The 14,161-nt window shown below is 35.5% G+C and overlaps 2 protein-coding genes and 2 long non-coding RNA genes across 26 annotated transcripts in view; 2 read left to right on the forward strand and 2 right to left on the reverse strand.

The window, feature by feature from the left end:
• Window positions 1-14,161, reverse strand: part of LOC129796907 (uncharacterized) — an 83,774-nt gene that overhangs the window by 47,499 nt on the left and 22,114 nt on the right. The gene's annotated exons all lie outside the window — the stretch shown is intronic.
• LOC129796626 (low-density lipoprotein receptor) overlaps window positions 1-14,161 on the reverse strand; it is a 70,812-nt gene that overhangs the window by 43,614 nt on the left and 13,037 nt on the right. For 4 of the 23 annotated variants that reach the window (XM_055838836.1, XM_055838742.1, XM_055838837.1 and 1 more), the window contains exon 1: window positions 449-809. The exons of 9 other annotated variants lie outside the window; for them this stretch is intronic. The gene's annotated coding sequence lies outside the window, so the exon portion shown is untranslated. Of the gene's footprint in view, window positions 1-416; window positions 813-14,161 lie in introns of those variants that run through there. 10 more of the 23 variants (XM_055838750.1, XM_055838816.1, XR_008751276.1 and 7 more) reach the window with 9 other exon arrangements.
• On the forward strand, window positions 4,062-4,804 carry LOC129796906 (uncharacterized). Its single transcript, XR_008751285.1, has 2 exons — window positions 4,062-4,463; window positions 4,520-4,804. It is a non-coding gene; the product is annotated as an uncharacterized LOC129796906 (long non-coding RNA).
• Window positions 11,512-13,193, forward strand: LOC129796876 (trypsin delta-like). The gene is made up of 4 exons (XM_055838999.1): window positions 11,512-11,818; window positions 12,235-12,468; window positions 12,635-12,732; window positions 12,840-13,193. The coding sequence occupies exons 1-4, from the start codon at window positions 11,573-11,575 to the stop codon at window positions 13,030-13,032; spliced, it is 771 nt and encodes a 256-aa protein (XP_055694974.1). The 5' UTR covers window positions 11,512-11,572; the 3' UTR covers window positions 13,033-13,193.

Genomic DNA, 14,161 nt, shown 5'->3' on the forward strand with positions numbered 1-14,161 from the left:
AAAATAAGCAGAATTCTTTTCCAAGAAGAATTCTTTTTATGTCCTTTAACTATGAAAGTTCCGTTGAAGATATATTTTATGCCAAAAGAACTAAAAGAAAATTACAAGTAAGCAACACAGAAAATAAGTTTTATAAAAGTTAATAAAGCAATTTTTAAAACACTAATAAAATGAGATTCTTCAATGACTTTTCTAATTTATTAGCGATTACGGCATATTAAATTAATAAAAGCTTAAAACAAGACTTTTTGACTGACTCAGTACTTCTATTGGAAAGTAAAAGGCCATGAGATACTAGAAGAGAAAGATATGAAAATTGGAAAAAGCCAAGAGATAGAATTGAGAGATAAACTAAGAAAGGCACTGAATTACGGAACCGTGATACAAAATCGGATTTTCTCTCAATGCTAACGTACATATGTATATATGAAAATTAAATTGCACACACATTCACGGCATATCTCTTGCCATTTGAGGGAAGATGGCACACAAAGTGTTAGACAACGCTGTGTTTTTTTGCAGAAGAGAAAATAAATTTGCTTTTTAGCCACTTTGAAAGTTCATTTATACGAATCACGCACACACATAATAATGGGAGCTTTCCTCTTTTTGCGCGCCTATTTAAAAAATCACAAGAATGGCACAGAAAAGGGCGAAATTGATGAAGAAGCCACATACAAAGTTTTCACGCAGAGAAAACTTTTGGGTGGATTTCGCACTCGAGATATCCCTTTGGGGTACGTCTTCACTCGACCGAGATGAAAGCTTCACTGACATCTGTACCACTTGCACTGGAGGCTGCCTCTCCAACTGTGGTGGCCCGACGTTGGGTTCTATGTGGAGATAGCAAAAGAGAGAGCGAAAACATTCGGTATTGCGCGAAATGGCAAACGGAACTCATTGCGCGCTGAATCGCAGGGAAATCATGCATTGGTAGTATAGGTAAAAAAAAAGGAAACAGTATCGTATATACCAGGCTGAGCGAGTAAAGAGTTTTTGATTTTTTTGTTTTTCAAAATATGTCACAAAGAAATGCGCAAATAATTTTTCAAAAAGCAAAATAAATAAAGAATTTAAAAAAAAGTATGTATTAAAAATCAATGAAATTACATTTGAAATAAAGGCATTTAGCTACTAGAACTTTGTGTCTAAATTGCTCCGGGAAACAATTTGACAACTTAATCTAAATTTGTAACCTTCATAAGTGAATTATGACTATTAACTCTATTCAATGCCACCATACACAAATCATTGCAGATTTTCTGAAAGTTATATGAGGGTAATATGAATGAAAAAAGGATTTTTTTAAGTTTTGAAGGAATCAGAATTTCAGATCAAGTAAAATTCGACAAATTTTCTATTATTCGATTATATATTAGAAACTTCTAACTTTTGAGTTAAAAGTCTCAAATATTTATAAGCTAACTGTTTGAAAATACAGGGAAAAAAGAAATGAAACTAAGAAAATCTAAATTGCGGATTAGCATTGGAAAAAAAAACAAGAATTTTTCTCATCTAATAATACAGGAGTAGCTTATAGCAATCAATTTAATCACGGTATACCCTAACTGGTTCTAAATAACTCTACTTACCACCATACATAGTGTTTTATGTATAGGCATAGTTTAAAAATAACCACAATCTACTTCACTTTATTTTTATTACAAACTCGACCAACATGATTTGCTAGATAGGTTGTTTTATATTCTCCCGATGGTATAACCATCAAAGGCCGTAACTTTTTGTGCTTCTTGATCTCCCTCACTTATCTTCGTCTTGTCTTTGACACTCAACGGTGAAATGAGATAAAAATTTAAATAATTGAATGAGTGTATCTCAATTTTAACGCATGCTTTCAACATTTTTCATCTTTTTTCCCACCCCCGCACACCGGGAGATGTTTTCCGCATAAGGAACGCACACACCCATTCTTCATCTACTCCTCGATGGCTGCCAGGTTTCTATAGTACACAACGATAGGGGTAGGGGAAACCTTTTCATCACACTTCATCTATTTTTCATGACAATTGGAGAAATACGGGGTGGGGGTGAGAACAGCAAATGGCTATGAGGAGATGTGGCAAAAGCATCGTTCCATGAATTTTTTTTCGAATTTTTGTTAACAATGGAATGTATATGTACGACAGCCCTATTCCCCTATTCCAAAATTGTGTAGGAATGTTTCATCAAGCTAGGAATAAGTGGGACAAAATCTTACAAAAAGAAGGAAATTAAATTATAATATCTCAAGCTTTTGCTTCATAATAATTTAAGACTAATAATTCTAATTTTATTTAATTAAATAAACCCCAAAACTTATATTTCTGTCTGAATATAGCATCATTCAATCAAAAGACAAAATATCTAAAATATCTACAAAAAAAAAGTTTTTTTATATTTTGATATAAACCCCCATTTTGTTTCAACTTAAGCCTTACAAATCTTCATTTCGCAAAACATGGGGGTAATGTATCTGGCTTTACAAAAATTTTATCCAGATTAGAGCTGCATTATATATAGCATCTGTTTATCCACTCCAAAATGCTGTATGTGGTGTAACCCAAATACAAGAGATTGATTAAATATTCCATGAACTCCCTGCAAGATCCCATTTATTCAGTAAAATGCTTGTTGTAATCTCACTGCCATTCGTTCTCGAGGATTCGTTGTATATTGACCAAAATTGTGACACATCTTGAGAAATTGTCGTAGGGGGTTATCAAAGCCTTCCTGGCCGACGATGTGGCTTCTTTAAGGGAGAAAAGATGTCACGAATTTTGGGTGAGAATTTATGGTGTGGCACAAAATCAGCCTTCTCCGGCACATCTGGGAGTCCGGAGATTGTAAGTCTCTGCAATGAATCGTGCTATAGGGGAGAGACCCTTGTGCAGCAATATAAGGAACTGGTTGCGGGAGACATGACAATTAGGGGAACGTGGCCCAATTGCGACCCCCTAAATTCTGTTTCAGAAGGACTGAAAAAAGTTATATTAAAATGAATTAAATCTTCCCAAGTTTGGTACCATTGGAAAGGTCATTTAATAGGCTAACTTTGTTCTATAGATGCAAACATTCTATCTCTTACCTGTTCTGAGTAATAATGGAATTAAAAAAAGTTGCTAAAATTGCACTTTTTCACCACTGTGTTCTAATTGCGACCCCCCGAGTGTTCCAATTGCGACCCCCTTTTTTTGCCGTAATTTGTGGGTTTTTCACTAGTAGATCACATTTATCACTACTATAAATAGGGAAACTGCCATGAATTACCCGGAAAAGCCGGAAAATCAAGAATTTATTTTCAATTTTCTCCACATTTGTTTTGACATTTCGCCCTTGAGGTGACTACACGGAATTTCACACACACAGACAATTGCGCACTCACTGAAGTAATTCGCAGAAAATCCACGAAAATTCTTCTGAGGAATGCGTAAATTACACTAACTGCACTCCCCTTCGGCTTTAGGAACATTTTCACGGCGAAAAAACTTTCAAGAAACGTGAAAAAATATTGATTTTCCCGAAATCAAAACACAGCGCAGTCTGTGTGAGGAAGACACTTCCACACCACTACACGCATGCGCGACTGCTTTACCGTGGTGAATGGTGGAAATAGACGGTCCGAATTGAAACATTTTGGGGGTCGCAATTAGACCATTCTGCATGTATTACATTTTCACTTAATTACTTAAAATGCCTAAAATCTTTCAAAAAATTGTAAATCAAGTAATAAACTAGACCCTCTAAGCTACAGAAACGCGGCATAATATGAGACATAATAGTGGGAAAAAAACTCATATCAACTTCGTTTCTAAAATCAGAAAATGTCGGCCAAGTGCTGAAAATGAATTTTGATTTTTAATTCGTCCTGTTGTGTACCAAATTAATTTATTTTAGGCGCTAACATTACCTTACTATAATATCTTCATAATGTAGTGAAACTAATTTTATAATATGTCGTCATTTACGAGAAAAAGGGGCGGTCGCAATTGGGCGGCGGTCCGATTTGGGCCACGTTCCCCTATATGATTCTTGTGCACCACGTAGACTTGTGATTTAAATTGAAAATTACAATTAATTTGCAATACACGGCTGAACTGAACCAGTTGGGTAGGTTTGACTCTTTTTTTTTCTTATACATTAATTTACCAGGGTCGATACCTTCTTTCTGATACAACTTGTCATGAAAATGACGAGGAAATCACGATACAATATCGATTTAGTTTGGCAGTAAAAGACATTCGACATGGGTTCAAGTAGCCGAAAAAAATTTTCTCAATTTTATGTCGTTTGTGTTTGATGGCGAGTGGAGGATCGTAAGAAAAATTAATGTTCATTGTCAGTGTGCCTTCTTCAAAAGCACATATATATTGCTACAGTAGAATGTTTATTGGGGTGTGGCGGAACAGTACAAGAGGAATGGGGTGGTTTGCAAAAGAAGAAGCAGCATGGCGTGGAGTTGAAGGGTAATCCAAGAGATATTGTGAATTGCCTTTTATATTATATTTTATTCGTATTTCAGTCCTCTTCCCTCAAACCTCTTAAAAAACATCAACCACCCCCTTATGTACAAACGACACGAATACAAGAAGTATGTTGGGATTTCTATCTAACACACACAGTGTCTGATTGAGCAACATTTTGGGATCTTCTTCAGTACACACCCCCACTGTGGTTACGATGTGAGATTCCCACAGAATGATGATTGTAAAAGTACCCATCAATGTCTTGCTGTGCGCGCGTGAAATAATTTAACGATTTCGGCCCTGATTTGTTTCATTTTAAGAGAAGTATTGCATTATACATATCTCCGGTTTTCTTGCTATCACACACTTTTCTTTTTTTTTTTTTTAATTTCATTTTCCATTTTTCGCTCATTCACTGCGCCTCGGAGGTACAATAAAACACGACTAGTCTGTCGGTAGAATGATGTAATTCTTGAAGGCACATTCATCACCATTCGCATAAGCTGATGCTCAGGCAGGTCTTATTTTCTCCTCGTTTTCATCTCGGTTCGCGCTGTGTACATATCTCGTGGGCTTTAAGTACCTTTTCCCCACATGAATCCACCTTATAGTATGTAGTACTCTTCCTCTCCATCACTTCACCATGCCTATGTTACCTTCAGGGTGCGACAACGTTCACGAGAAGAATTCCTTCAAGTTTTCCGTACCTACTCTACTCTACGCGACAAGAAGCTCATCCACAAGAAATTGAGGAATACCAATAAACTTATATATAACGAATGCCATTGGAATTTTATAAAACTTGAAAATGGTCTCTGGTATGATGCAGAAGATAAAATTTTACATCTCATATGGTTGCAATATTTTCTAGTTCCATTGATAAAAAATAAAAATGGGATAAAAAATTTTATATAAATATTAATTTTAAGTCTTTTTTTATTCCTGCCTTACTGATTTTTTTTCTTTTTATTCTAGACATACGACAGACCGTAAATTGAGCGATTTTGCTACATTAACTTTTGTTTTGGAGTCAAAAGAATAAATAAGCTAAAAGCAACACACATCACCATGTCAAATATTATCATTGCCCTCACGAATATAATGCAACAAAATAGAACAGAATGGTATAAGCTTCTTGGGTTTAGCAATTGTACGACATAAGGAGAAAACGTTGAGACAAAATGTTGGATTTGGTCATAAAGTGAGTGCTTGTAAGCGTCGTAAATGTGTCTCAGTCTTATCAGTAAATTCTGAAGACGTCATCATCCATTGTGCCTCATGGGGTGAAGGTGCTAAATCTTCCTTTAATTTATTTCACATGATCCCTAAGGAACATTATGAGTTAATATTTTCTCTCTCCCTCTCTTCTTCTTCTTCAAGGATATGGGGTCAATCCTTGAAGATTTCGAAACTTGTTTTTTTTTACATCTTCTTAACAAACTCACATCACATTTTTACAAAGAAGACAAAATTAGAGCAACTAATTTTTAAAACAATTAATTTGTATAATAAATATTAAACGAATAATAGGAAAATAATTGAGCAAGGATTTTCTCAGGATCACAAAACGGACAACAACGATGGTTAAAGGCGAAAAAGTAGTGTACTTGATAAGACTATATCAAGGAAACTTTCAATTGGAAACTTTTTTTTCCAATTCAGTGAAATTTCTCTCTATAGAAATCAAGCGATGAGATGAGAAAATTGGGGACACCGTAAAGTGGAAAAATTAGATTAAATCCATCGACTGAATTGTGATTTTGAGAGGAGCTGTCTTATCAAAATATATTATGTACATACAATACATTATTATAGAAACCTACAACAATTTTCTAAAAACTCATTACTAGTAAAGATAGAATGTGGGTCATACTTTTTTTCACATTGTGCTGGCCTTAAAATGATAATTCAATATACGTCACATGTATTAAGTACTCTGGCTGGTAGCATCGTTTCGTGCTATATACACACAGTACAATGACAAGAGCGGAGGAAAGTTCATTAAGAAAAAAGAATGAAAATGATGATGTGAGGAGAGTGATGAGAAAAGCTTAGTGTTGGGATGTCGTACGCCTCATTTTCTTTCAACTTCTTTCGTTCTTTTCCTTTTTTTTTTTTACCCTCCTCCCGTGACTTTTCCCTATTTTGCCAGGATCATCAGCAGCCACATACCACGTGGAGTGGGCTGAAAAGTGGAAGAAGAAAAATTGAATTACCCCCCAAAGAAAAGTCACTGCAGGGGGGAGGTCCGTAGGCAAGTCTCCTCGAATTTCATCATCATACTCTCTCTCATGATGCTCTCCCTCGTAAAGCACTTAAAAGCTTATGAAGTTGCCTAATTATTCCACTGAGAGAGACACGATAGTCGTGCAGATATTTGAGAGGATTAATTCAATATTTAATCGTTTTAATTATTCACAATGGAGGACAAAGACGTGAAGATTTTCATTAATCAACGAGTCCTACTTGAATTCAAATTCCCACCACCAAAAGGATGTCAATTGTCTAACTAAAGACTAAACTAAATTAAAAAACTATTCGTAATATTCTTGTATTGCGGTGGTTTTTCAGTTAATTTTTTTTTGCAGATACCACCCTCTAAAAGCAAACAGTCAAAAGTTAAATAGACAACTGAACTCTCAATTAAATTACACAATTAAAGAGGAATCCATCCGTATTGGCCCCATTGGATGGGAAAAAGATAAAAGAAAAACAATAAAAGTATTTTAGAAAAACTTTGACATTGCCAAAATCAAATCCAAAAGGATCATTCCGAATCATTGGTGAGACTTGGAAAGTTGAGAGTGAACGTCCAACAACCCCTTTCAGCCATCTCTGGCTCAATCTTAATGCCGCTAAAATAACAAAAATATCCATGAGAGAAATTTCGATACGTTCAGCCAAACACATCTTCTCGTAAATTTCAATGGAGTATCCATTAATTCACAAAGATTCAAATTCAACAAGACGTTGTGCTTTCGAGAAAATAACCCAACCACATAAAGCACACCAAAGTGTTATATATATGTATATACTCTTTCGTCCATCACACCATGACGGCAGAGGGTGAGAAAAGAAAAACGCCTCACTCACGTTCTGCCTGTTAATAAACTTTCGCAGGAAGGCGAATATTTTCGTCGAATCTATGTATATATAGAGAATATTATGTTGTTGTACATTATTATTGCAAAAATGTTCAATCTCTGCGCTCATATAGATTTAAGTACGTCTCAGATGATGAATCGACGTCAAGTCGACCGACAGCATCAATGTCGGAGGGTGAGATATTGAGTCTAAATAATAAATGGATTTAATGTTTGTGTGAAATATTAAACTATATAAAACTCCAATAGGAAAGGAACAAATAATGTTGCGATACTTTTATAATTTCAAAAGGGACCTAATCTGGAAATTTTAAATGTATAACCTACATAAATATTTTTCTTAAAGTGAAATTGAATTTCTTGAAGCTCTGTTCATTTGTTGAATTGATTTGTCTATTAAATCGGTCAAAAATAAAATTAATTTCTACCAAACTTGACAAAGAAAATGAAGGAACGGATGGGAGAAAGAAAATTATTTAAAAAATGCTGCCCAAAAAAGCTCTCAAAAGCCCACGAAACACAAATTCAAACCAGCTTTACACCCCTTGCTGTGAATTTGATTACATGTGAAGTGTTTTAGTCAAAACAAATTTATGCTTTGCAATGGAAATTATTTATTAAAAAGTTCTCTTCCTGTATTTTTGCTTTACATGGTTGTTGCTATATAGCTCTTTTTTTATTAAGCACTTTACAGAGAGTTTAATAAAAAAAATCTTTTATCGCTGATACGCCAGAGCGGCCGTTTTTTTCCAACCCCTCTAGCTCACGGAAGTATTTCCTACACACATACACAGCTAAAATTTGCGCACAAAGAAAATGCTGGGAAAATGCCCTCAAATAAAGTAGCGACCAAAGAACAACCCAAGTGTCAAAATATAAAGAAAAAAAATTCTCCCTTATGTGGGATGATTCTTGGTATGAAATGGGAAAAAAATGAGGCAGAAAAAAAGGAAAGTAGACAAGATGGAAGAGAAACTTTTCCCAAAATGTGATAATTGATTCACATTTAATACAAAGATTATCACTGAGGCAATGTAAGTAATTTCAGTGTAATTAATGGCTTTGGCATTTTGCACGTGCATTACATATAGGTAACATTATAAACGTTAAACGTATACGTGGTGTGGTGTATGTAGCACACATTAGTAGAGACAAACTACACCACCTCCCCCAACTGCCGCCCTATATGTCACCCTCAAGTATTTCAATTTGCCTACATTTGTGCTGTTAATATGGAATTAAAATTTTATCAAATTAATTTTCTTCGCACACCTCACTGCTATTCGAATATTGGTGAGAGTGAGAGAGTATCGCATACTCAGCATGAGTCGCATGAGTGTGTATTGAAAATTTTAACAGACTGCGTGGGTTTATCAATTGACTACCTATGTATATATAGTATACAGGATTTACATTAACCAATGTACTCATTAATCATTTAAAATTAAGTAACTTATATTAGATATGTGTAATCACTTTAGAGATGTAAGTATAAATATTTCCCATGGTTAAGAGAAGAAAAGGAGTTTAATCACTGTTATAACGAATAAATCATCATTCGCAAAAATTAGAAAGACTAAAGAAACTTCCCATATTCCACTGATCAGCTGAAATAAGCCGACAAAGATTTGTCTAAAAAATACAGAAAATTGCGTCATCACTGTAATTTTTGAGCTCCCACAAATGTAAATGCTTCCAAATGGGAATTTAGGAATAAAATTATTACTATTACTTTTTGTTAAACTTCTCTCTATTATGTATCTTTTTGTGCCTCTATACTTCACTCTCTCACCTATTACATGTACCAAACTTTAGAGGAAATTTTAGCAATTTTCTCTGAAATAATAATAATTTCGATCCCAATGCATCAAACGCCATTGAATTTATGTAGGACAACACAACGTATAGGTAATATGAAACATTGTTGCCGCCGGGAGAAAATATGTGCGTTCAGTATTTGATGAGTGAATGAAACGCCCTTAGAAATCAGTACCTATATGTACCTAATATTCCACGGTATGCCCGGCCCAAGTCCCAAGCGTTTCAGGTGAATCTCCTGCTCTTTACAATATTAATTCAATAAACATCATACAACATAGTGAGAGTGTAGTAGGTACACAAATATGGTAGGATGGGCGGAAGTTATTGTTTCCATTAATTGCGTATTTTGTGTGAATTTGACTGTTTCTCTCTCACTCTAAGGTAAATACCTACACACAGAGCGTGGTTAGCTCCATAGACCCCTTGGTTATCAATTACTTTTTGGTCAGTGGCAAGTCAATCAATCAGTGAAATCCGCTCTACATTCTAATTATGGCACTTTGATATAATCAATTTTTGGTATAGGGAGTGATGGTGTGTTACCCATGCTTTTGCATCCTAACCACTGTTCCGCGGGCCATAGGATCCACCTTCTCCCCCAAATGTTGGTATATGACACAATATACCCGTATACAAGTCGACCTAGCCAAACTATCGCTGCAATGCTGTTGGGAAGCCGCACAAATAGTATACTCTGGTGTGTGTGCGTTATCTTCAAAAAGCCACGGTGAAGCTTTTGAAGGCAATTGCTACCACGCAACGCACATATATAATATGGATACCAAAACATATATATAGGCTTGGCAGATTTATAATGATATCAAATCTGTCACCGAAGCTCACATAATTCAATTTCTATTGTTACACATATTTCCCTTGATCTTGGGGCACTTTGGGGATAATAAAATCCTTCCTCTCCCATATACGGAAGCTAAATATATTCACCGACCTTTTATGATAAAAAAAAACACACACAGCAACCACATAATTGCAACCATATTCTCCATAAGAGAAGAATATTGATGGTCTGACCGTACGCACATAAATCACGCACTTTTTGCACATGTTCCTCCCCCAAACTCCTGGATTGGCATTCCTTGAGGAACAAACACAAGACTTTTTTTTTATAATGTTATTTATGACCAGACCACACACACATGCAAGATAACCTGGATGACTTTCCATTTTCAAGTGTTAGAAAATGATTTTTCATAACCGACCCTCAGTTAGGGATTGCCCTATGATTTTTGTCCTTTGTGGTGAAAAATATACCCTATAAGCAAAAAAAGGATGAACTTTCACCCCCATTTTGCATAGAAAAATCTTCAGGGTTCTTTCAAATAATAAAATATCGATTAATTTCACGAGATTTTATCAATGATTGGAACAAAAAAAAAAGATTTACGTGATTGACAAGTCTGCGGTGATGGGTATGTAACATATGCGTGGGTGACACAGTATCCGTGAAAAGTGCGTAACAATTTTGAAATTAATTGAGAAGAGGTTGTACAATAATTTTCTAGTTTCGAGTAAAAATTTAAGAGCTTTTATTATAGTGTTTTTTGTGTTTCATAACACCCCCATAATACCCTTGTAGAGATTGTCTGACTTTTCGGCTAGCACATGAAAATTTCTTTCATAACGTAACTTGGAAAAACAACTACATATTAAGTGCCCAAGTTTGGCAAGAGGGATTAATTTAATTAAAAAAATACTCCCACTGTTTATGCTAAAGAAAAACCCTCCCCAATTTAATTTAGTACAAAAAAAACTCACGTTATGGGCATCAATGAAAGTGATTTAAACAGTTTTTCTTCTGACTCATCGTGATCCTTATCAGTAAAGAACACCTTGATCATGTCACTGTGTGTACGCGTCTGGAAGGAAATGATTTGTGAAATGCGTGTGAAAAATTCCCAAATTAATAATCGTCACATGGGTTTGAGAGTTTGAGGTAGAGGTGGTACGTCAAAATGCCAAAAAGAAGGGGAAGGAAAGGAGATAGAAGTAGAGGAGGTGAAAATGTGTGTTGAATGGCAACAAAAAAACCCCGTTAATCATTGTTAGGAATGAGGAAAGTATACGCGGTTGGTATAAAAGAAGGAACCTTCACCACCCACCTTGGGTCATTTCCACCAACGAACGGACATCCAGCGGACGTGTACCCAGAACGTGTGACTAAAAATGGTATCAGTGAAGGGTTCAGTGGTACTTCTCACTCTCCTCTCCACTGTCCTAGCTAATCCGCTAACGAACCAACCTGGCACCACGTTCATCGTCGGTGGATCAAATGCCGACATCTCCGACTTCCCCTGGCAGCTATCCCTGCAGATGCGGGGTGGAGGAAGGCACTTCTGCGGCGGAAGTATTATCTCCCCATCCTGGGCAATCACAGCTGCACACTGTCTCGAGCATTTTACCCCCGAAATGGTAAAACGCAAAAAAATTTTGGTTTTTCCTCATCTTTTTCTAATTTTTTTCTTGAGTGATCTGTTCCGGCTGTGTGCAGGTTTTCACGGAGTTCAATACTCTCAAAAAATCCCACTACACAGATGCCTCAGAAAATTAGTGAGAGTTTTATCAAAGGAGAGTGAAGAAAATGGTCAATTAATTATTTTCTTGCCCATTTCACTTACATGAAAAATTATTTTCTCTCAGTGATTAGCTATGATGTTAAATATGTTGATTATGTGAATCTTTTTAATGGTTTATGGTGTAGTGCTAAATAATTTTTAAAAAAGTACACCGCATATCACATTTCATTTACTAAAAAAAATTCTCAAATATTTTTTCGTGATATGATGACTTTCTTACTAATTTCCTCTTTTTCTTCAATAAAACATTAGATAAAAGTTTTGGCTGGGAGTACAAATGTTAACAATATTGGTGGAAAATTCTATGAAATAGAACGATTTGTAATGCATCCGGAATATAATGAGGACACCTTTTCCAACAATGACATTGCCGTCTTCAAGATTCACGGAGAATACGATGGTATCAACATGAGATCAATCCAAATGGGGGATGTCGAACCAACCGCCGGGTCTACGGTTACAATCAGTGGATGGGGCAATTTAGCGGTATGTCTCATGCATAGGAAATTCAACTGTTCAATTTTGTGAAACTCAACAACATAACACCCCTCCACCCTCGTTATCGTCTCAATTATCACACAATTAACTCATCCAATTTTCTCAACAAAATTCAACCCTTTTTTTACAACCCCCTCTCTCTCTCACACCACAGTGGCTAGGCAATATGCCGGATATTTTGCAAGCGGTTCACGTTCCAGTCGTCGACAGGAATGTCTGCAATCTCTCCTACAACGGTGGTGTCAATGAAAAGTAATTCCCAACATTTTGCACGCGCGAATGAGGAAAAAATTCTGAAAAATTCATTAACGAACACAATTTTCTCTTTTCTCTCACTTTTTCGGGAACAATACATATAGCATGTTCTGTGCTGGTAAACCAGGACGTGATGCCTGCCAGGGTGATAGTGGAGGTGCAGTTGTGCAACATGGAAGGCTCGTGGGTATTGTTAGCTTTGGGTACCAGTGTGCACTTGAGAATTATCCGGGTGTCAACACCAACATTGCCAGCCCATCAATACGCAACTTTATCCAAAGTGCCATCAGGGATTGACAACACCCCCGCCCGATCAATCAATAATTATTCCTGTCGCACATCGAGACAAACTTCCGGCATCCGACAAAATTACTTATTACAACACCCACACACAACCCAAACTTTTAACTGCGTGACAAGTCTGTATGAATAAATAAAATACAACAATGGGAGATTTATATAATTTCTTACATCATTCACTGTCAGGAAGAAAAACTCCTCGCCATTTAAAGGGATTTGTATTGTTTTGCAAAATAAATCCAATAAGAAGTTTGCCTTGAAGTTAAAAAAGGACCTTATCAATTTTAAGCCAAGAGAAATTTTACTTGAAATACTACAATAATTTGGACAATGCTAAGATAAGATTTATATTTGGCCGATAAGATTAGGTACTATTGAAATGTCTTGTAGATTTATTAATTAGAAAAAAAATCGGACTTTATCCTTAAATTCGCGGAAGATTTTTTTAAAGAGAATTCCGGATGATGTATATTTTAATTTTTTTGCATATTCCTTAAATTGGATTTAAGGAATTTAATTTAATTTAATTTGAATTAGGCTTTTATGCATTGATTCCATTTATTTTATTATAAAGAGAACAATGTTATTAAAGCTTCGATATAATGATGATAACCACAATTACGGGTATAATATTCGTTGATCAATATGTTGCTCATGATTAATTAAAATTGCGATTGGTTTATTTATAAAAGCGCTTTACCCAAATTCCAGTTAATAAAAATCCAACACAATATTTTTTTTATAAAGATTTACTTCTCTTGATCAGGAAGAACTTTTACAACTCCTTGAAAACTTCGTAATTCACGTGCGCCAAGTTCCTCAAAGAGCGTCAGATGAATAGCATAGTACTTTTTGAAGATGTTAGAAAATAATTAAGTAGTGAAAAACGTGAATTTACTCTAGCCATTGGCATAAGAACCTTTAAATTACTCAAACACTATCAATCTTTATCAAATAACACGATTTTTCATTCATTCATATACACAGTGGGATTTATTTTTCTTTTCGCGTCCACAATCAGACGAAGGAAATTGCTTTATCAGTGCGATTGCCATCGGGTAGTAGCAATTAATTTATCAAAAGACTGCGATTCCGACATTTATGATTGAGATTTTGGAATCACGTA

The sequence above is a fragment of the Lutzomyia longipalpis genome, chromosome 1, assembly GCF_024334085.1.
Source record: "Lutzomyia longipalpis isolate SR_M1_2022 chromosome 1, ASM2433408v1".
In the NCBI taxonomy this organism is placed as follows: Eukaryota; Metazoa; Arthropoda; class Insecta; order Diptera; family Psychodidae; genus Lutzomyia; species Lutzomyia longipalpis.

Coding starts and splice junctions, on each gene's coding strand:
- LOC129796876 (XM_055838999.1), top strand. CDS start 11,573: ATGGTATCAGTGAAGGGTTCAGTGGTACTTCTCACTCTCCTCTCCACT. Junction 12,469..12,634: donor GTGGATGGGGCAATTTAGCG/GTATGTCTCATG, acceptor CTCACACCACAG/TGGCTAGGCAATATGCCGGA. Junction 12,733..12,839: donor AACGGTGGTGTCAATGAAAA/GTAATTCCCAAC, acceptor CAATACATATAG/CATGTTCTGTGCTGGTAAAC.